This window comes from Achroia grisella, unplaced genomic scaffold (assembly GCF_030625045.1).
Source record: "Achroia grisella isolate CSIRO2021 unplaced genomic scaffold, CSIRO_AGI_Agris_v1 utg1062, whole genome shotgun sequence".
In the NCBI taxonomy this organism is placed as follows: Eukaryota; Metazoa; Arthropoda; class Insecta; order Lepidoptera; family Pyralidae; genus Achroia; species Achroia grisella.
Window position 1 is genome coordinate 2912577 of NW_026712566.1, and position 25307 is coordinate 2937883.

General features: G+C 34.8%; 2 protein-coding genes across 2 annotated transcripts; one reads left to right on the forward strand and one right to left on the reverse strand.

Moving 5' to 3' along the window:
* Window positions 1-9894: 9894 nt before the first annotated feature.
* Window positions 9895-14558, reverse strand: LOC131855722 (uncharacterized). The gene is made up of 3 exons (XM_059207023.1): window positions 14435-14558; window positions 11904-12184; window positions 9895-10290 (listed from the first exon to the last, which is right to left on the reverse strand). Exons 1-3 carry the CDS (start codon window positions 14556-14558, stop codon window positions 9895-9897), a joined length of 801 nt encoding a protein of 266 aa, XP_059063006.1.
* A 2705-nt stretch (window positions 14559-17263) lies between these two features.
* Window positions 17264-17857, forward strand: LOC131854678 (uncharacterized). The gene has a single exon (XM_059205816.1). The coding sequence runs from the start codon at window positions 17264-17266 to the stop codon at window positions 17855-17857; it is 594 nt and encodes a 197-aa protein (XP_059061799.1).
* Window positions 17858-25307: the final 7450 nt, after the last annotated feature.

Consider the following 25307-nt stretch of genomic DNA (forward strand, 5'->3'; position numbering starts at 1 on the left):
CAATTCGACTATTTATTTTTGTTCCTCAAAGCTAGACAGAAAAGTTCAACAGTTTTATATATTGAATAGAGATTAATAACTCCCATTTCAAATTGGGAGTAATTAAACTCTCTCGACGTTTTTTTTTTGTTTATCAAAGCTGACAATTTCAACACTTTTAAATATTGACAGAGTTTGCTTGCTCCCATTTCGAAGTACACAATTTTGTTTTCTAACTGTGAAACAAAACGTTACATTTCGAGTGTTTGTTACACGTGCATGTAAATAGATTCCACCAACAGAAAGTGTAAAAACATAAGCGTACCGATATGTGTATGACTAGTTGACCCGCGCAACTTCGTCTGCGTTTCATTCCCCATCTTTTGCAATACTCATTGCAGCTCCGCTCCTATTGGTCGTAGCGTAATGTTATATAGCTTAAAGCCTTCCTCGACAAATGGACTATCCAAAAAAAATATTTTTTCAATTCGAACCTGTAGTTTCTGAGATTAGCGCGTTCAAACAAGCGAACAAACAAATCCTTCCGCTTTATAATATTAGTATAGATAAGTATGAATGTCAACAAAACAACTTGACCATAAACAGTGCCAGTGGGGCAGGCTAAATGGCTGGCTTTCGTCCGATAGCGGCGTAATGCAGGCGCTTCGCGGCCTAGAAGGACACATTCCAACGCCATAACAGTGCGGCTTTCGATAATCAGATACCGCGTTTTGGTTATCATGTATGCAGGTGTTGTTTGGTTTATAGAATATAAAGATAGGGTGCTTCATTATATATTATTTTTATATGTTTCGTAGTATTATTTATTATGTTTTTATGACAACTTTTCAGCCCAATTTATATTAAGTAAGGGAACCATCGCATATAAACACATATAAATAAAAATATAATGTTTTTGAGGAGTAATATATAAATAATTTTAAGATTGTTAGATCTTATTTGTGGTAATATGGACCAATAACCCCATTGCTAGCAATGTAATGTAATGTAACATGGTTCCCCCTGGAAACCATCGTGATAAATTCAAAGTGAATTTAACACAGTGGGTTAACTGACCTGACATACTCATCCTATCATCCTCCACTGGTACCCGCCAGAGTAAGCAGTTAGCGCAGGCGGGTCTACCATTCCATTATCATCCATAAATAAAAAAACACAAGCTCTACTTTGCTTGCCACTAGATAGAATAGATGCACTGTGTAAATTGTCCAGGAATATTATTATTATACTTAATACATGAAAGTGTTTGGAGTGTGAATTAAAAACTCTTTGTTTCTCTCCATTGTAATTATTGTAGTAGTTGTTATTAGGTCATTATGTCGCCATGGAGAGCGATACGCTTTTTCTCATGCTAAACTTTATAGCGAATAAATTTGTCTCAATGAGCGAGCATTTTCATTTTACTTTGTTAATTTACAATTAGACATATGAAAGTACCTTTTTATGATTATTATAATAGCTTCCGAGTGAATAAAAAATGTTTGAAGTAATAAGTAGGTACTAATTAAATAAATAATCTTGGATAATTCACACAAGTCAGTTTGGTTATATACTAAGAAGCTTATGTAACGGAAAATAGACCTCCTAGATCAATACAGAAAATATACTCTTAAAAACATACACATTATATACGTATACAACTAAGAATCGAACCTCTGACCATTGCATCGGAAAATATAACAGTGTACTAAATTAGATAAAAGATTTTTTAAATTGAATGTGTATTATTATAATAAGCTAACAGTACGTAAACTAAATTGTAAAATAGTTGTGTATAAATATATAAAAAAAATTAGTTGAACCGACAAAAGTTGTATTGCCATAATTAATAATTAATTTGGGGTAGACTCACTTAGGGGTATTAAAAATACGTAACGCCTATTCTCAGACCTACCGAGTGTACATTTAAATTTCATCAAAATCAGTTAAACCGTTTCGGAATGTTGGTATGGCAAGTGAGACTATATAATATATATGTAGGTATATACAAGACATAGCCAAGTTTATATCATCTATGTTTAAAATTTAGTGAATCAACATCCAGTAAGGTGTAATTTGGTATATATGTATCTATATAGCTACCAGCATACCTTGTAGCTATATATATACCTCCTATTGTCACAAAGGGCGTAATCGTAACCCATTGTTATGATTACTTATTCGTCGTGCTACACAAGTGGACCGGCACGGAGTTCACTTTCTTTGACATTGGCAGTGGGCCAACCTTGTAACTTGACGATTGGCAGTGAAACTATAACTGTTATTTCTTTGTCGTTTAATACTCGCAACAATACCACAATATGATAACGTGGTACTTTTTGTAAACAATTTCGTACAGGAAGTGGTAATTGGTAAAAGAAAACGATACAAATTGATGGTTGGACACGTGACAAATATGGTTTTATTGAAACGATAATGTGTTGAATGTAAAATAGTATGTCAGGGATCGTCTGTACATATGCATACTTGTCAGGCAAATTAATAATGTAATAATAATATCTCTAGACAATTCACATCAAAGTCATCTAGTTCCAAGCTAAGCAGAGCTTGTGCTATGGGTATCAGACAACAGATAGATATAGGTACTTAATACATACTCAATGTACATAGAAAACAACCATATCGATACAAATAATTATACTCATGAATAAAAATGTTTGTACTGTGCGAGGAATCGTACCCGCGACCAATGGACGTAAAGCGCTGTGCTACTGCAGTAAGATAGATAATCTATAATAGATGCATAAGCAACTTAGTTACTTGTTCTAATACTATTGTTTTTGTATTTTAAAGGTTTAATATATTTTTTTATGAGGGTTTTGTGATATTGTCAGTTGCTAAGACCTGTAACACAGCGTCATCTAATCCCACGGTAAGCAGATCTTGTTTACTAGACAACTGATATAAATACTTAGATTTTATACATAGAAAACACCCAGACCGATACAAACAATCATACTCATAAATACAAATGTTTGCACCGTGCGAGGAATCGAAGCCGGGACTGTCGGAAATAAAGCTGCGTGTTAGACCGCTAGACCACCGAGACCATAACCAATAATTAATCTTCCTAAAATAAAATAAATATTAAACATTCAGAACGCAGATTCTGTCAAAAGGAATGTGCAAGAAACAGGTTTGCGGGTGCGATATTCTATCAATTTATAACAGTTATAAAACTTCATTGAGTCAAACAATATTTATATTCACTTGATCATCGTCACAACATAAACACCTTGCTATTGGCCTCATTCAAGTCATTTTTGTTGTAAATACCATTATGACAGTTTTTCTGCCCCCCCCCCCCCCCCCCCCCCCCCCTTCACCTGTCTCCCCTCCATTGTTCACTTTCTCCAGCCGAGGGCGAGAGCGCACTGACAAACGATACAACTCGCCTTCTCAAGTTTTTCTATATTTATAGTAGCTATAATAGCTCATATACGCGACTTCGTCCACGTGGATTGTTTCCAGGGAGAAATGCTTGGAGGTCAACCTGACATGGTACATTGTTAGAAATGGGGTAGCTGTACCTTGGCTCATATTCCGTAATAAAATTAGGAATATCTATTTTTTTTTATGGATGATAATGGAATGGTGCACCTGCCTGTGCTAACGGTACACCAGTGGAAGATGATAGGATGAGCATGACGTCAGTTAGCCCAAAATCATGACAAATTCCTGGTGAATTTTTCATGATGGTTTTCAGGGGGAACCGCGTGGAGGTCAATCTGATAAGGTTCATTGCTAGCAATGGGGTCAGCAGTCTATATTACTAACAATCCTCTTCATCTTACTCTCGGCGGTTTAGTATCTCACATATTATCATTCATTCAGTCATAATTTAAGAGCTACGCTCTCGTCGGTAGAGCTCTTACCACATTCCACGATCTTCCATCATGCTCTTTATATGTTGATACGATACGACTCCAATTTTGTCTTTAATTTGCGCTTGATGTACCTGTGCTTGGTCTTCCCCTTCCCCTCTTTCATATCCGTTCACTTTTCGTAATAAAATTAGGAACACATATTGTCAGCGAATCCTAATATTATGACTCTTTAATTTATTATATATTTTTTATTTTTTTTATTTGATTTACTATTATTATCACTTGCAAAAAGTTCAGGTATAGTGTTGACTTAATTACTGGTTGCCACGGCATGCGTAAATCTTTACAGAACTTTATATATGTATACATTTATCTTTTTTTCATCCTTATTTTATCTTTTCATTGATGACCTTACTACATACTGAATGTTTAGGATTTAGGGTTAGTATAAATTGATATTGTTTATTGAATTGTATTGCTTGTATTGTTGTATCTGTAATTAATTTATTATTCTATAGAGTATCGTCATATGAAACTTTCACTAACCCCGCCGAGTTTATAATTATAATCATTAATTGAACTTCGATTGAGTTCAAATTAGCGTACATTGCAATGAAGTGAATGTGTGAAATTTTTCTCCAATCGTTTTCTCAGCAAACAGTGGAACAAAAACCATATATTTATTTACTCATATGCACATAATAACTAGTTACCTATGCTCTTATGTATTACCTACATTGTTATGGGAGTTTTTATTTTTAACAATAAGAAATACGTGGAGGTAGCTGGTAGGTACCTACCATTTTTTAATTTGAGGAGAAGGACATAATTAGAAATTAATACTGATGACCAACCACATTGCTAGAATGTTAGGTTGTTCTACGCTGTTTCCCCCCGGAAACCATCACTGTAAAGATCTGGTGAACTTGTCAGTCTATCTGTCTTGTCATCCTCCACTAGTGCCCCAGCAGCGAAAACCGTTAGTGCAGACGCACCTTACCATTACCACAGATAACATAATATTACATACCATTACCATCCATTAAAAAAGTACTCCTAATGGATAGGACGAAAATCTGCGGAAATCGCCTTTTCTGCCTACAAAAAGCTGAGGGTTCCACATGACAAATAGTCGTGAATAATCACCGGCTAAAGTACTTCATCATCATCATCGTCATTTCAGCCCGGAAGACGTCTACTGCTAAACAAAAGCCTTCCTTAAAGATCTCCACGACGATCGGTCCTGCGCTGTTTGCATCCAACGCCTTCCAGCGATCTTGTCCAGATAGTCGGTCCACCTTGCTGGAGGCCTTCCCACGCTGCGCTAAAGCACTTACATTTAAAAATGCTAAAAGAATATATACGAGAAAATAGTCAACAAGTCGTTGAAATGTCTAAACGTGCGTCTGTAGACTTAGATGAAACTTAGACAAAGACTCAACTTTCATACATTACGTAAGGCCACTCTCCAGCGTCTCATACATAATATGTAATTATTGCATCACTATTATGAAATGAATTTGATTTGGTTATTGACATTAGGCATGTACCCAATGTGTAAATTATGAGTAACTAGCGATCCGGCTTCGCATTACAAATCTCTGAATTTCTCGGCTTATTATACGCATGTATTATACACATAAAACTTCGTCTTGAATCACTCTATCTATTGCTGAAAACTGCATTAGATTTGGTTGCGTAGTTTAAAAAATAAGCGAACAGACAACGGCCTCAACTTTGATTTATACCATGTAAAGATACAGTATAACGGCTAATGTAATAATGTTTTGTGAAAGAATATAATTTATGACATAACATGAATTTATCAAATAGCTGTTAATTTGAAATTACAAACGGATGTTTCAATTTTATTTATTTGTATAGATGGAGTAGTGATGTGACGATGTTGTCTATGTATATATATGTATACCTTTGCTAGGGCGATACTAATAATCCATTTCTGCTAATTCACGAGTGTATAGGAAAAGGGGGATATTATAGGATAGTAGTGTCAAATAAGCTGATTGTTGCACTGTACTAACGTAACTTGTAGTTGAATTTTCACGTTTCCTAGAATCCATCGAGATAAATCTAGCGTGTTTATCAGAACAGACTAACTGACCTAACTTCATCGTCATCCTATCATACGTCCCTAGTAATCCACGGATGTATACTATTAATGCAGGCAGACGCATGACACCCTTTAAAAAACTGACAGCACAGACAAAATAAGAGAATAAATCAAACATTCAAAATTATGCTATTTACACATTGTCTGCGTGAGACCGGAATTGGGCTGGGGGTCAGTGACCGATCATAGATGCTGGACAGCGGCTACGTTCACTTTCTCCAGTTGATTACAGTCCACTGCGCTCAGAGCTGAGGTGGCAGCCAAATGTGCTATCTATTTACTCATAGTTGTCGCCCTGCGGTCGAGATACGAATATTGTTAGGTTATGTGGAAGTGTGAATATCAGTTTTTTACCTTTTGATGCTCAGAGGGTTTCTTAATGTTCTTCAACACGTATCAGGGTCTATCGGATATGTTACCACATATTCAACGATTTACCACTCCGTTTAATTATATTTTTGAAAAGTCGGGCCGTAAGGTGAGGTGTTTTTTCACTGTCACAATAGGGCACAAAAAAATGCCTATCCACATTTTAAATGTTATATATTTAACTAGCTTATCGCCGCGACTTCGTCCGCGTAGAATTACTTTATTTTTCTAAAATAAAAGTAGCCTAAGTTACTCCTTATACATCAGCTACCTGCCAAAAAGTCCCGTCAACATAGGTCCAGCCATTTCATAGATTAGCAAACAGACAGAAAGAAATTGTAAAAAATGTTATTTTAGTGTATGTACCGTATTTATATTCATATGCATTTAGTAAAAAACGGTTATTTCAATATTACAAACAGACACTCCAATTTTATTTATATGTATAGATTAAGTAGTAGATGTAGTATATGTTTATATATAATATGTATTAGTGGGGGGAAGGGGATTCTTATTAATGTGGACTAATAATCCTATTGCAAAAAATGTACCATATCAGCTTAAACTTCATGTGGTTCCCCCTGATAAACGTCGTGATAAATTCATGGTGAATTTATCCAGGTGGGCTAACTGACCTGACCTCGTGCTCATCTCATCATTCTCCACTGGTGCCCTGCCAGCGTATACCGTTAGCACAGGCGGGTGCACCATACCATTATCACCCTATAAAAAAATACCAGGTTGTCTATAAGAGATTACTAATAGAGATAAGACCGCCTTTTGTCAAGTACTTTTAATATATTTTTATTTAATTACATTTGGGTCGCTTTGAATCCGGTACCATCGTGTAGATTAGCGTTATGTCTTACATATTTATTCATCATTGACCAACAGCTAATATTGTTAATTATCTTATATATATAAAATTCTCGTGTCATAATGTTAGTTACCATACTTCTCCGAAACGGATTGACCAATTTTTATGAAATTATATATATATATATTCAGTAGGTCTGAAAATCGGCTAAGTGGTAAGACTAATATTTCTTTTTGTTTTTTTTTATAATGTGGTATTAAAAAATACGTATAACCCAAAATTTTCACGCCTATTTTTTTAATAGCGAAAATGGTACTGAAATTTATATGTTAAAACAACATTTTTGGCTAATGGCAACACAAACCGCCGGGGGGAAAGGGATTGTTAGTAATTGGACTCTCGACCCCATTGCTTGCAATGTTTTTGACCTCCACGCGGCGAAACCCTCGTGATAAATTGCAGGTGAAATTATCACGATGTCAAAACTGACCTCATTCTCATCATCATCTTTGCCCCGCCAGCGTAAATCGTTAGCGCAGGCGGTTGCGCCATTCCATTATCATATACAAAAAAAACACAAACCGCCGGAGCCCAAAGGAGGAAAAAAACAACAACATTTGCCGGGTCAGCTAGTAACAGTCTAAATATCTATTATTTAGTATATATATATATATATATATATATATATGCATTTATAAACTAAATTTATTATAATACACCACACAAACAATTGGATTACAATAGTAAGATTTAACATTGTCAAAGCTTTATTGTTCTTTGTTTATATATATATGTGCAATAACGAGTAATTATTAATTTTAACGTATAATTAGTAAAAATCACGGGCCATGCAGTTGAAACACTGCCGAAATATCGACAACAAAATAAAAATAAAAAGTGGTAAGATCCCGTGATTTTTACTAATTGGCTATTTTCTGAAATATCTTTTATAATTTTTGTAGACTTGTTTTAAACCCCCTACAATTTTTTTTTTCAGAAAAGCTTATTTTGATATAGAAAACATGATTTTTTTATCTTCTGATTCTTTATATCATAAGCAATAAAATATATTTAATATTTTATTAAGTACGGACCGCGTTTAATTTAAAACGGTAAGTTAATTTTAAGTTTGAATGTTATTGAGATTCAGCTCTATTGCCAAAGGCCAATACATATGTGTTTATGTGTGTGTCATACATTTGTAATATCCTTCTCTAAGTAACATTGACGGCCGCGGTGGTTCAACTCTTTAGCACAGCGTCTTATTTGCGGTGGTCGTAATTTCGATGCCTCGCACAATGCAATTATAAATATTTGTATTAATGAGTGTGATTGCTTTTTTTTATTTTTTATTATTATTAACCACAGACACAAAGTCCGTGCTCTTGTTATGTTAATTTTTACATTTTTGTTTGACTTAAATTGATTTATTTAAGTAAATCTATTTTGGTCAATATAAGTAAAATCTAATATATAAAAATAAAATAATAATACAAATACAATTGTATGATTGCTTATATCGGTCTGGGTGTTTCCATGTATGAGATATTTTATATTTACTAGATAAATGTGTTTCCATCAATTATTTAGTATCCCCAGCTTTATAACACCAGCCACCCCATAACACCAGCTTTGCTTAACTTGGTGCTAGATGGCGCTATGTTAATGTGATCTTAAATTCCCCTATATATATATATATACAGGAGGAGATATATTTGTTACCACAATTAATGATCCAAATTGTATTAAATATAATTGTTTTATTTCTTTTTCTTTTAATTATTATGATAAGTTGTATAAGTCTTAAATCATATCTTATTCCAACCATACCTTGACTTTGCTACTAATCTTACGTAATATCCGGAGATAAATTGATCAGCTTTTCAAAAGCTGACCTCTCTACACATAGCTCTACCTTCGCCACGCAGTCTCTTCGTGTTTATTTCACTCAATACATTTTAAATTATGCACACTTCCTCACAGACAATACATCGATTTCATAACTTATATGTCACTTAACTTTTCTATTACTTACCTGTGACATTGATGGACAAAAATATTCATCCCCATATTATTAAATAATATAAATATCATCTCATATTTAACCCCTTTCAGGAATTTTTTTGGGATAAAAAATTTTTATACATTACACCCTGTTATACTTTATCTAAATATCAAATTTCTTTAAGATGAGTTGAGCCGTTTAGACGTGAAAAGACAACAAACAAAAGAGGCAAAAATTTAATTTTTATTCCTCAGTTATTATTTTCCAAAGACAAATTTATGATTTATAAATTATCAGTAACTCTACAATTATGTTTTTGCTCTATAGTGTAATGTCCGCCATTTTGTAATGATAATTAATTATTACAAAAAGGGCTAAAAAACGCACGATTGAAGGACTCAGGAATGACGGCGCGCGCCATCTTTCTCGTTCTTATTGTCTACATTTGCATGTACATTCTTTTCAGCGTGAAGCCTATTCGTGAAACAACGTACGTGTAAAGGCATACTATATAAAATATCTTTTTAATTAAAACAATTTGTATTTTATATTTCCTTTTTTTTCGGACTACTCTAATGCTGTTGGCCGTAGCTGGCCTTTACAGCTTCACCGGACGTATCAATTTGTATATGATGTACCTTCTTATATTACCGAGGGTGAAATCCTTTGCCACGGTTTCTTCACTGGAGGGAGGGGCTCGCTTCTATCAAAATTAGGGGGTATATTTTAATGTTTTTTGTTTGTTTCATTCGTATAGATCACAATCTTTATGTCTCCGTTCACAGATGTCGCTGTGCGCTTTAATTTCATCAGCAGTCGGCAGATGGCGATACATCACTGCAGAACCACGAAGATCTTTCGGCTTCCCACTATCAGTGCTGCCACCATTTTTACCGAATACTGCATCTTGCATCCTATGCACGTAAGGTGTAATTTTGCAAACCAATAATCTTATGCAACTGGTCTCTTCATCAGAACCTTGTCGTTTAATAATGTCGTCTATGTCGTACAGAATAGAGTCGTTTTTCGCAGCGGCGATCAACTCTTGCAGTCGTAAGGAGTTCTTGTTGAGTATCCAACTGGTGTCGTCAGATCGGAATGTTCCATGAGATCGTTGAGGTCCTGCGAAGAATGTTGAGATCTAGAAGCAGAAGAAAAAAAGAAATTAAATGTCAAGTATTTTCTAAGGTTCTCGGGGAAAGACAAGCAATCATTTCACAATTAGGTGGTCAGTTAAAGGCACGCTATTTTTTAAATACATTAATTCTGATCAAACTTATTGTTAGATCATGTGGTCTCTTCTCAAAATAAATTAGGTATCATTTGCACCCACAAGTATTATCACAGTATTATCTAAACAAATGAACTTCGGCTTCGGTGATGTGGCGGTTTAGCACACTGCCTTACTTCCGATGGTCGCGGGTTCGATTCCTTGCACCGTACAAACATTTGAATTTATAAGTATCAGTCTGAGTGTTTTCTATGTATATTATCTATTTACGAAAACAAATGTATCTAAGTATTATATCAGTTATCCAGTATCAATGACACAAGCTCTGCTTAGCTTGGGACTAGATGGCGCTGTGTAAATAGTTCAGGGTTGTTATTATTTTATTTATTTCTTTCTTTCAGGCTACTAGGCCCTTATTATAAATACCTTATAGACTAACATACATATGAAATAATATAAAATTAAGATGTTGTGATTGTCTGTGTGATCACGGCACTGACAGCGGCAGTCTGGGTAGCGCCGGTACACCACACCCTTCGGCCAGTAGTCCTCCTTCATGAAGGTGGGCAGCATGAACCCAAACGCCTTGAAACTCGCGTTGTGGCTCGACTCCAGCTGCGTCACCCTCAGTGTCAGGATACTCTTGGTACGGATATAATCGACAATGTCCTGTTCCTTAGTGGCGTAGACGAGACAGGTACATTGCCGTGTCATTATTATTAAATAGCCCATACCATGACTAATCCGAGTAGTTTAGAGAGAGTAAATATATCATTTATGAATGACGTCTTTGAATTATAACCCATGTGACTTGTATACGTACGATATATCATACTTTATAGTAATTTACTTATAAGGTAGAGCTTAGTAAGACTGGTCCTACGCAATTGTCTCCACTTTCCATAAGGCGGTCAGCATACTTACCATATTTATTAAATAAGTATATGTACGTGCTTGGGCTTATATTAAAGTGAAATTTGTCAAACAAAGGTTTTTTTCTGATATAGCATGAAAACCCGTGTATCCTTACTAATATTAAAAAGTAACTCTATCTGTCTGTCTGTCTCGCTTTCACGCCAAAACTACTGAACCGATTCAAATAAAATTTAGTATACAGAGTCTAGACCCTGAGAAAGGATACAGGCTACTTTTTAAGACGAAAAAGGACTATGTCTAGACTTTTTAGTGAGCATAACTACTCAATCCACTCGACCACGTCATAGCTACTTAATCAACTTGTATGGTCTGGGTTAAAAGAGGATTGTTAGTAATGTAGACTGATAATGGCAGTGCTAGCAATGTACCATATCAGGTTGACCTCCACGCGGCTCCTCCTGGAAACCATCGTGATAAATTACTGGTGTATTTGTCACGATGTGCTAACTGACCTGACCTCTTGCTCATCTTATCATCTTCCACTGGTACTCCGCCAGCGTAAACCGTTAACGCAGACAGGTGCACCATTCCATTATCATCCATAAAAAAAACCTCGGTACATAATTTACGTATGGTCTTACACTTACCATTTGTGCAACAAATACGAGAGCATTCACAGCAACTGCACCGATTTGGTTCGACTGAAGTCCCATCAGCTTCACTAAATATCGCAGCGGATTCACAGGACTTGGAGCCTCATTGACATGGTAATAAGGTTTATTTTCTTGCACGTCCTCATCACTGTTTTCGTTTACATTTATATTGTCATGGGACGGTCTTCTGTATGCTGGAGGAGGAGCTGGTCGGTTTCCTGTTTGGAACGCTTTTACAATCAAATCAGCTACTTTCAAAGCCAGAGATTCAGGACCTGTAATAGTGTATAAGGAGCCATAATTAAGTTAACGTCAATTAATCAACGATTTTGTGTAATAATGGAGTGGAACATTTGATTTGACGGCCTCGGAGGCCTAGCGCTTTAACACACCGCTTTACGTCCGATGGTCGCGGGTTCGATTTTCGAACAAACATTTGTATTCATGAATATGATTGTTTATGTCGGTCTGGGTGCTTTCTATGTATAATATGTAAGTATTTACGAAAATAAAACATCTATAAATTTGTATCAGTTGTCTAGTACTCATAACACAAACTTTAGTTAGCTTAACTTGGGACTAGATGGCGCTGTGTGAATTGTCTTGAGATTATTATTATTATTATTTGTATTTCTATAGCCCCTCTAATCATTCTTAGGACATAATATCGTTCTCCAGCTAAGTCTTTCGATTGCTATATGTAAATCCAGTGATTGGATTCCAAGCCCAAGATATGTACTGCTGTAGCAAATTTACACGAATTGAAAAATTGGGAACTCATTATTAATAAATAAAATGTGGTGAGATTCCGTGTTCATTGAAATTTTACGTCTAAATAATCGCGTCAAATATAAAGAAGTATTTTACGATATAATTCAAATTTCTAAAAAATATAGCCTGTAGAAGAGAATGCAGGTAATTTGGTAACACCAACCAACATTCTTATTTCATATTAGTCGTATTGTGCAACTCTACACTCGCTCCAATTTATTAATTGGTAGGTAATCTACGGCCAAAAGAATTAGTACAGTATAAAAAACTTATATATCTTTATCCTAGTAAGAAACATTGAACCTATGACCCTCATCTTGAAAGCGCCTACTTACTTAACAACCGGGTGCTCGTACATATAAGTGCACATAATTATTCACATAGATATCTATGTACGGATAAATGTATCTTCGTTTTTATTATACTGACATCTCATTAATAAGGGTAATTTATATTAATATAAAATACTTATATTTCTACCATCGCATTCTTTTCCATCATCCTTACACTCTATGTGGTAAGCGATAATGTAGATTTGCTAGTTTTTGAAGTGTCCTATGAAGTCCTTAATAGTTATATGGCAGCGTCCTGAGTTTTTAAAATATGCACGCCTCTTAATTACTGATTTTCAACAGTATGATTTTATCAATTACTTTCTACCAATTTAATTTCTTTCTAAACCCGATTATATTAATTACTTGAGTTTTACTACATATTAATATAACTATTGCAACACTATTACTGCGTTCTGTATTTAAACTGGATAGTCCTAGTTTTTAGAACTTTTAATCCTGTTTTTTTTATTTGGCAACCCTAGGATAATGCGCTTTCAGATGAGTTTCCTATCACACACGATGTTAGAATGAATTACCTGCCGACGCGTGACGTATTACCTGGTGATTACCGTATGGGATTTTTGAATAATTATATATTAAGGTTTTTAAGGGTCACAAGGGTAACATTTGAGGTGTTTCAGGCGTCATAGGTCAGAATTCTCGTAATCTCGTCGTTGTCTATGCCATAATCTACAGACGCCTGAAAGATCATCTTTTTACCACATTTATAATATTAGTAAGATTCCTTATTTATATTACGGCCTTAGTAAGATGCATTATTTATATCAACTATTACGGCCAATGCTTATCACAAGTTTATACAATGGTTTAATCCAGATGGTTGTCTGTTACTATTTCTTGTCTTCGACATACGAAGTGTTGTTGTATCTGTTGATATACGTCTGCTGCCAAGGTTTTGAAGTGTCTGGAATATGTATGGAGTATGGAGCGACGCGAGATGGCTCCATACCCACTTTGTGCAAGGCGAGCACTGCAATCCTATTTTCTTTCCATATTGAATTCCATATTGATATATAATGAACACGATAAAATATATGAAATGGCGCAAAATCGAAAGAAGTTTTTAAAATAATATACGTGTTCCAAATTCAAATTGATTAAAAAGTTGAAAAACGGTAAGTTTTTATGTAATAGTATTTATGGCCAGACCTATATATACACAAACCTATAATACAATTTATAGATACATTTCCTAATTTAAAGACAAGACAATTTTTTATCAATTAAAATTGTCCTGTATCGTAAGATTGTAAAGAGATTTCTCTGGTATAACTCTGGCTCCCAGTTCGATCGCATTTAAATTAACAACATAGCCATTTTTCGTTATACAACTTATTGTAGTAATCTTTAAATTCCCGTCTAAAATCATAAAAATCTATATAATTACACAATACTGACCTAACAAATCATTTGCGAATTTCATCCCATTTGTCAGCCGGTCCAAAAACCCTTCACTTCTATAATTTTCACTTCCCGTTACCACTTGCACAGCGAGGAAAAGGAAAAACACTAGTGCTGCCATCTTGAGGGTAGGAGCGATACTACGACGAGATGCAGCCTAAGTTACGCTTTGCTACTCATAGTAATGGCTGCGTGTGCGCAACTGTTCAGTAGAACATTCTTCAATCATAATTGTCTTGTTTATACAGAGTGTTCCTTAAACATAATAATAAAATCTAAAAATATAAAGTCAATCCCGAATAACTTATTCTATTAAAATTATTTGACAATTTCGTTTTTGATTTATTGAATAATTTCAGTAGATGGCGCTACTAGTTATTATATACATGCATTCCTTACATAGCTGGTTCTTCCTTATTACTATTATACTATTAACTATCAGCAAGTGAAAGTCCCGTAAAAATCGGTCTAGCTGTTTCCAGAGATACAACAAACAGACAGAAAGTATTTTTTTTAAAATAATTATTTTATGTAGGTATGTATCTTGTATACTCACACGCACATGCATTTAATAAAAAGTGTCAATTTGAAATTACAGAGTTTACAATTTTATTTATATGTATACATTACATATTTATATAATTATTTATGAGTGACTAGCAAATCAGTGCGTCTTACCACGGGTATAAGGCTACACGTAATTTACGTGTAGCCTTAACACATTATACTCTGTTGATGGATGAAAACCTCTTGAAAATACGTCCAGTAGTTTATGAGAATATCTCGAATATACAGACATACACTGCGAGTTGTTTTATAATATGCGTAGGCGATGGAACTGTCCTTCATTATGCGTTAATAGTTTAGGGGTGTTATCTATGTGTGAATATTGAAAAATCAGAATGAAATCAAGTTATTTAGCTTATATTCGTATTTGATTCATAGGGAATTAACGACTGTGATTTTTTGGGAGAGTACGTGAAGGTCGATCTCGCAGAGTATATTTCTAGCATTTCCAAGGTTTATTTGTGTTGAAACTTTTAATATTTATAAAGGAAAGAGAAGATTTAGGAAGGAAAGCAAAATACTTAAAGTACGGAGATTTATTGAAGAAGAGTCAAGAAGTGAAGCATAAACTAAATTGTACAAGAACGAAAGCATAAACTTAAATATAAATTTAACTATAGAATACAAATATATATTTTATTACAATAGTTACAATAATTTCTAACACTAGATACAATACAATTACTATTTTTGTAGCTCTGCGTTGGTGTTATAATAATTATAAAAATAGTGTGCAGAAATATAGTCTTATTAAACACAGCCTGTATAACAAAAATGCTATATACTTACACTAAAACAATAGACAAGGAAAACCCATTATAAAGCTTATTGCGTTTTCCAAAAATTTTGGTCACAATTTCTACTCGAAACTGGAGCAATGAAGATAAGTACCTAAATGTTACACTTAATTGATGTTATTTATACCTAACTTATTATCCAACCCAACTTCGCATATACATGTATTATACATATAAACCTTCCTTAACTCTTCCTCCTCATCACTTTATCTATTAATGAAAACTGCATTAAAATCCGTTGCGTAGTTTAAAAGATTTAAGTAAACAGATAAGATAAGCGACATCATTCTTTACTATATAAAGATTACCCCTCCGATCGATCCCCAGTCAAATTCAAACAGGGTTCGATATTACGACGGTCTGAGCCGAGATTCGAACCCCTATCGGGGCACTCAGACTAAAGTCTTATCTGTCAGGCGGGAGTTGGCCTTCAGCCGCTATATAAGTCCTTACGCGAGTTTGGAGTACCACCTTCACTCACCCCCTATCGTGCGGTGAAGCTGTAAATACTAGCTGGGGCCAACAGCATTAGAGTACCTAGTCAGAAAAAAAATGTAAAGATTATACTTATAGACTATATAGACAGCAGGTAAAACTTCGCATTTCGCCTTACCAATGATCTGAAAATCATTTATTTCATTAGGTGACTTCTCATTTCTTTTAAATAAATACCACATACGTATCGTCAAGAGATTTTATTTATAAAGAGTAAAAACTCTTTCTTGCACTAGATACAGAAAATATTTCAAATATGAATTCATACAAAAGGCGGACTTATCTCTAAGCAGATCTATCTCCGAGTAGAGAAAGTAGAGAAATGAAATAGTGGTATCTGTGATAATCTTATATTTTACTATACTTGAGAGCTAAGGAATTATTCGTGCATAACCTATATAGTACTATATCTGTTATATCTCAATCTTAGGCTTTTGAAGGGCGTATCACCCTTCAAAGAAAGCTGCTTTATTGCAAAAATAAGTGTTACAAAGATGATTAACAGTTGCATATTGTTTATTAAATTTGTGCAATTCATTCTGACTCGGTATCTGTACATACAGTGGTAGACGTTTTAGCATATTTATCTCTGTTTAATGCGCTACTCTGTTTGAATTGATTTTGGATTACGTTAATATTTTCATTTGCTTTGTAGAAGTTTCAGGAATAAAGTTTTCGTATGCAGTTTAGTATTTTATTATATAATAATAAATAACAACAGTAACAGATGAGTCTATCCCAGCAACTAATTGCCTCGGTATGCAACAGTGATTAGAGATTTAACTAGAATATCTTATAATACTTAGTACTCACCTACCTTTTAAAATGTGTCACATATTTTATAAATGAAGATTCACCGGCCCGTTCGAGACCGTTCGTTTGTCGCGCTCAGCGGACCACAATAATGGTACTCAACAACATCATCGTCATTGTCAGAGCCTGCGTTGTGTGGAGCAATCGTTTCAACATGTTGCAAGTCCTTATTCTCATTTACACACTTAAGGTCACTAGTGCCGACCTCGGCACTACAGACCTTCAATTCCTCAACGAGTTGCCATTGGAAAAACTCCTCGTCCTTAAGTCTTCTTTGCAAGAATTTGTCTCTGATACATATGAGAATGTCAGTACCACAACACCGTCGTATTCGGAGAGCTTCGGAGCACAGGCGATGGCTATACAAGCACCGCCAATAAAAAGGACAGACTACGAAGAAATGAGCAGTAAGAAAGGAAGTAAAATTAGCAAATTGTTTTCAATGTCGGTTACAACGTTAGCGTTTTTGGCGTTTGGAGGTTACTTGCTATGTTTGATCGTACAAGCGATAAGGGACAAAAAGAATTATGCGTCTACCACAGTGGCGCCTACAACGTTTTTCTTGAGCTCTGGAATTAAGAAACGGCCGCAGTTCGCTTCGTATGGAAGACGGAAGAGGGAGAACATAAGAGATACAGATTTGGAACAGTTGGATATTCCTCCTGAGCAACTCTTCGGTGCATTGGTGCAAATCTGCGAAGGTTACGCTAAGTGGAGTGAGCGGTATGCTAACTTGGATGTCCTTTAGATGTGTTTGTTTAAATGTCATGAGATTGTTCATTGTAGATTTTTATTTAAGATATAAATTATTCCAACCTATTTTGTCTAGTTACTATCATAGAATAATATTTAAATATCAGAATCATTATAGATGTGACTTAGAAGAGGTAACATGAGCGATATAGTCAAAGTGATCAAGAAGATTAGACTTCAAAACTCTTCTAGAACTCTATGGGTGTTAGTGACTTAGAAACATGTACTAAATTTTATGCCATTATATTAGAAAAATCTATGTTCATCAGTAGTGACGGTTTTTATAAAGACGATTATGATATATAAATGTTCCTAAGCTTTCCCTTTAATTAGATAATTCCTCGATTATATCTTGGTGTCTATCACAGAACAGTATGCAATGCCTATCAGTTCATAAATTCCTTTCAAGTTGTTTGTATATGTTTAACTTTTTGGCAAGAATAGTTCAAAGAACGTAAAATTTTCTTTTCGCGTGATTAAATCTTGAACCCATAAGTGGTCTGGGACAGACAGACTGCGGTTTAGAGGAGATTCCTGCCGCGTACGCTTAGATTGTGGAATGAAATCCTTGCCGAGGTTTTCTCGAGAGACTGCAGCATGGGGTTATCAAGAAGGATATATTAAGGTTTCTTAAGAGTCGCACCGCGCAAGTAACACCCTGTTGTCTCAGTAGTTCATAGGCTACGTTAGCCGTTTACCATCAGATAGGCCATATGTTTGTTTGCCACCATAGTAGTATAGAAATAATCTTAATGTGTCTATGTCGATTGTACCTTGAATTAAAAACTAAATAAAGTTCTCAAAGTTGTCAGATTTTGGTATGTTTTGATTGTCCAATCAGTACAGGTACATTTCAAGTTCTATTCAATAATATAATGTAAACATACATAATAAAAATTAAACTACATATTTTATTTACGTAATTATCTGACTTTACCACGAAGCCAATATACATAATATTATTAATATCGAGCGCCGAGGACCGCCTGTACAAAACAGTGTTTACATTAAAAGCAGGAAGCCAGATTGCCCCGCAATATACAATCAGTACCTAAACGTTTTCAAACTGTCAAATAATCACGCTAACACCTAATAATAGACGAATCTTATCTTTAAAGATTCTATTGTACATACCACTCATGCACGACTTTCCACTAATTGAATCTATTCAAAACTGAACCGTACAGCGTACTATTAAAGTTAAATTCACTATGGAATATTGGAGTTATTTATGATATTCTGATGCAGTATATGTAAGCAGTTTTGTTTGTAGGAGATGGGTAATGAGGCCTGCTGTATTTGGTCTGTCATCGGGCAATCTCTACTGTTTACGGCCCGGCTCCTACGCCCGCCGTTAGTGCAAATTAACCGTGTTACGTTACATTTTAAAATGAGCAATATATCCATAAGATATTCTTAATTTGAATTGAAATGTTGTTGATGAAGTGAACTTTGAATACGCTACAGGCAATAAACACGTGTTTAACGGTTATTTTTACAAAATGTCGATGAAATATTTATGTAACAAATACACGTGGTAATTAATCTTTTGAAACAATGCAGATTCATGATGTTGTTAAACTGATGTATATATCAGTCAATCAAGAATTATTGCTGATTTGTTATAGCTAATTGTAGCTATTTTATCAATTTCTATAATTGTGGCTCCCAGTCAGTATTTGTGCCATTACTAATCCCTATTTTCTTATAGCCAATTTTTTTACTGAAAATGCAGGTGACTAAACTTTTTAAATTTGTTAAATATCTTCCTAATATTTTTTCACTAGATAAACTCGAAAGTTTGCGAGTGTGTATATTTAGATGGATGGATGTTCGTTTCTATTACACGCAGAAACTACTGAATGAATTTCAATCAGAATAATACATATACATAAATTACACGCGTGTGAAACCGTGGGCAAGGCTAGTTTAAAATTATAACTCTTTAATTTATGTATAAATTAATTTATTTATTTAATATTTAACTATGAATGTTATATTTATTTATGTTTAATCAACAGCCTAAATATATATACGTTTTAAACTTCTAGCATTAAAAATGACTATACTTCCGTACAAACTGTCATCTCCCCATTCAAATCCTTACAAGGGTTGCTTTTTGCATTAATTAAAAAGTTAATATTCTTTCTCAAGGTCTGGGCTATCTGTGTAAAAAATTTCATTTAAATCGGTTCAGTAGTTTTGGCGTGAAAGCGAGACAGACAGACAGAGTTATTTTCGCTTTTGTAACATTAATAAAAATTGTAACTATTATTGTATCTATAATATTACATACCTACTAGTACTAATTTCATTTAAAACCTCTCACACATTCCATTATAATTTTAACTGTTAGTTAACTAACTGAAGGATTGGTTAACTAGAGTTTAACTGTTGGGTGTCGCTGCGGGTGGCGCTCGGTACACATGTCGCTCGATGACGTGTACATAACAACAACGCTTATGTGAAGTGGGAGGCTGCCATTATCTGATATTCCTCGAGTTCGCAGTCTACATTGATGACTTTTTATTGCTATACTAGTAGACCACACCAGCTTCGCTCGCGTTTTCACAACTTTGTAAGTTGTATATTTTTATAGCACACCTATTGTTAAATAATTGTAACTGTACATTTTTACAGACCCTAAATTTGTCAATAACTTCACCTCAGTAGTGAGCAGTAGACAATGTAAAAATAAATTTCCTGATTAAAATCTGAAATTACCTTTAAAATTATAACGCATTAGGTCTAATTTTATAAAAATTGTTCTCAGGATCCTGTTTTGCAACCCACCCTCGAAACCGTAGCTGATGTCACTAGGCTTTATATAGTCGCTAAAACCTATGGGTTTCTCCACAGGGTATAACAGAAAATTTTTTGATAATTTTTATACTACTAAGTTGGCAAACAAACATACGGCCCATCTGATGGTAAATAGTTGCCGTAGTCTATGGACGCCTGAAACACCAGGGGCGTTACGCGTGCCTTGTCAACTCTTAAGAAATCTTCATACATCCTTCTGGAAAAACCCCATGCTGTAGTCTCGTGAGCCTCGGTAAGTAGTTCATTACACAATGTAAGTGTACGCGGGAGGAAGATCCTCTGGTTTAGAAACAATTGCCAATCGATAAGTTAATTTTAATATCTAGGCAGTTTAATCACCAGCGACTCCAGATGTACCACAGATATTACAACAAGAATAGCCATGGCAAAAAAAGCATTTAACAACAAAAATTACCTTTTACGCGCTAAAATATCAAAGATCTCACGGAAACGATTTATTAAAACCTATATCTGGAGTTTAGCCTTGTATGTGTGTGAGACGTGGACATTAAATCAAAAGGAAAGAAGCAAACTGGAGGCTTTTGAAATGTGGTGTTGGAGAAGGATGGAAAGAATTAGCTGGAAGGATAAAGTAAGAAACGAAGAAGGGTAAAAGAAAAAAGGAAGATGTTGAACACATGCGGCACGATGATTTCATGAAAATTATTATTGAGGGGAAAATAGAAGGAAAGAGGGCGAGGGGAAGACCAAGGAATAGCTACATCAAACAAATTGAGGACAAAATGGGAGTCGTGTCGTATCAAGAATTAAAGAGCATGATGGAAGATCGTGGTAAGTGGCAAGAGTTCCACCGACAAGCGCATAAGCTCTTAAATTATGAATGAATGAAGTTAATTTTATTACTGAGTCTCGATTTATTCCCGCTAATGTGGCCAAATGGAATAGCACAATAACGGGTGTTAGGTTAAAGGTTTACTGCGAGGTGCCTATATCCTAAATTGAATTCGTCTCGATAGGATCGTAAAAGGACGCCTCGAAAACATGCACGATCGATTCTCAATATGGAGACACTTCACGGGGCCGTAAAACAAAAAATGAGCAGGCACTCGGTTTGATTTTATGTGATGGGTCCTCGTAGTATAGTAGTAAAGTGGGAACGAATTGCACAATATTATAAGATAGAAACCCACCTCTGATTCGCGCGGGTGATCTGTGCATGGGATTGATGTTATATAATTATTAAAATGATAATAATCTTTTAGTGTATGTACCGTATTTATATTCATATGCATGTAGTAGAACGGTTATTTCAATATTACAAACAAACACTCCAATTTTATTTCTATGTATAGTGAATACAAATAAAAAAAATAAGATAGATACATATTTATATTTTCGGAAAAAAATATAGCTTAAAATTCAGATGACACTACCTCAGATCTAAGATGGGCTACTCCATGTAAAAAAATCCTGACATAATTTATCTTTTACTTGCTTTTGCCGTAATTGCTGTGGAGTACCACCACTTCACAAAGGTTGAGGTCTGGAATGCTACAACATCTAAAAATACAGATTAAGTGCCGATCAACCTCTAATTTACGTAATCGATAAACTATCAAATGCCTAAGTACGGAAATCAAATTGTCATTCAATTAATTCGATGAAATATATATTCTAGAATTACCTTTTTAGGGCTGTCAAATGTCTATAGTATTTTTTATTAACCAGATAAAGCTTAACTCAAAATATCTTGCATCAAAGTTTACTTTTTAAACTTTATCATTTTTTTCGGATTACTCTAATGCTGTTGGCCGCAGCTGGCCTTTACAGTTTCACCGGACGTTAGGGGCCGAGTGCAGATGGCACTCCAAATCCGCGGAAGGACTTATGGAGCGGCTGAAGGCCAACTCCCGCCTGACAGATACGACTTTAGTCTGAGGGCACCACTAGAGGTTCGAACCTCGGCTCAGGCCGTCGTAATTTTGTTCGTTCGTAAGGTCCGTTTGAACTGGACTGAACTGTTCGATCAAAGGGGATTAACTTTTAACAATTGTGAAGTGGTGGTACTCCACAGCAATTACGGTAAAAGCAAGTAAAAGATAAATTATGTCAGGATTTTTTTACATGGAGTAGCCCATCTTTAGGTATACCTCTCCAATTTGTTTTCACGTGGCACGACTCGTGGCCTGCCAGGCCTATAAAGTGTTGTTATAATATTATCGGACTATCTGGCTCATGTGACTATCAAAGTATTGTTCTTCACTAATGTATATATGTATACGTATTATAAAATATAATCATATCTCCTCTGTCACATAACAAATCCGCTGGAATAAATTACCTGTCAAACAGTGAAGGAATTTTTCAAATGCGTCCGGTAGTTCTAGACTTTTCTAGACTAATTAACTAAATCTGCTCTCTTGTTCTTTCTTTATAATATTTTCTATAGATACGAGAAATGACTATATATATACATAAAAAAGATGCGAAAGACGCTTCATCATGTACGTGGTACCAACATCGTTTCAGGATTTAAGAACAGTTGATGGAATTGTTGAAGAAACTTATAAACCGCCTGCCAAGATAGAAGTTTGCTAGAATATTAGATAAAAATGTACTTAAAAATATCCACCAGTGCGAAGCCGGGAGGGGCTCCTAGTATAATATATATACAATAATTATAATTGTTAGTGGCAGCTTGTCTACCATTCTTTTTAGAAACTTTATATTTTTTATATCTAATTTTTATGTCACTTTTGATGAACTAATATTGTTTTGTTACTTCTCGCTGTGAGCCCTTTTGGGAAGAATACACGTTTTTACTAGTATTTGGTTTTTATTAAAATAGTAGTTGTGTTCCCGCTCCAGTAACAATAATATTAAAATTAATGAAAAATTTGAAAAAAAAATTGATTTGATTTACAATTTGTTCGGTGCGTGTTTATTAAGTAGTAATAATGAAAGTACATTTATACAACAAATAAATAAATCTGTTTGACAGCCCTATGGGCGAGGATCCACCTGCAGCCGATGATTGGAGTATTAATCACGTAAAATGTCCCCATTGGCGGTCTCTTTGATGGCTGTTTACTGCTGATTTTACACGAGTTAAGCCATGAATCTAGCTGTTAATACGCTATATGACGAGGTTGTAGCTAATGAGATTGTGATTATATTCCACATCAGTAATGTTGGATTCAGAGTGCCGTAATCGTCTGTCATGGTATTTATTTATTTATTTTAGAAAAGTACATTTGACGGCCTCGATGGTTTTTTTTTTATTAATAATGGGATTTCGCTACATCCTAGGTCTTGCCATCATTTACCTCATCTGATGGTAAATGATGGCAACAGCTAGGATGTAGCGCGCTTACCCAGAAGAGTTAGCAGTTTAGCACATCGCTTTACTTCCGATGGTCGATTACTCGCACGGTACCAACATTTGTATTCATGACTATGATTGTTTGTATCGGTTTGGGTGTTTTCTATGTATATTATGTATGTATTAAAAAAAAAGTATCTATGTATTTCTCCCGTAGTACCCATGTCACAATTCTCGGGATCAGATCGAAGTTCCGTTCTCCCTGCCACAAGATTATCCCGACACTAAAAATATAAAAATTTACATCAAATAGAGTTTGTTAATTTTTTTTGGTTCTGTTTATCCCTAGCAAAGGCAAAGGGAACTGAGCCCATACAGCCATAGAGTCTGTCAATCAGTGACAGATGTTTTCGCGGCAAACCGTACTGTCATCCTGACAGCGTTGCAAAAACGACGTACTAAAAAAATAAATCGTTGCGCAAACTTTTCCATAACTCATACGGCTATCTATAATTTATAACTAAAATGCCTATATAAGTACCCACTCAATCGCATAACCATGTCTAACTAGGCAATATTTATGCGCGTATAATAAGACATTGAGTTAGTATTATGAACAGGGACCTAACAAATTGCGATCCAAACACTTCTAACGAACGAGTAATCAATTGCAACACGTATGACCGTATGCCTACTTAGGCACTACATTGAGAAACTCACAATAAATATCTCAAGCAACAAAATACATCGCACACTCTGTTGACAAATCCCGCAATAAAATATAAGCATTTACAATAAAATTAATTATTATTTACACGGCGCGGTGGGCGCGCACCCTGACGAAAGTGTTGTCTGGATACGACTACTATCACTGACCATAGTTAGGACGTTATAATAATAATAATCATTTTCTTTGTTAGTAACAACACAACTTACCTATGTTATAATAAATAAATTAAAGTATCCTTATCGAATTACCTGTCCCACCCAGTGTCTTAAAATAGGACGGTCTATTTTACAGTCAATTGCCTTCAAGATACTTTTGGATTACAGGATTTATACAGGACTTTATAAAGTTACAACCGACTAAGAAGCTTATAACGGCTTTGAAGTGCCCGGAGCTCCTGTTTGTATATCTAAGGTGAATTACAATCCAACATTTAAAGTTTGTCAAATAGTTTAATGATTTCTTTGTTCTTATGAAAGCGGAATTGTATACAAACTGATGAATGATGATGAAAATCTATAATGATTAAATTGTAATTGTGTGTCACTTGTATATATACTATAATATTTATCCATCTTTCTGTCTATCTATATCTATTAAAATACAATCATA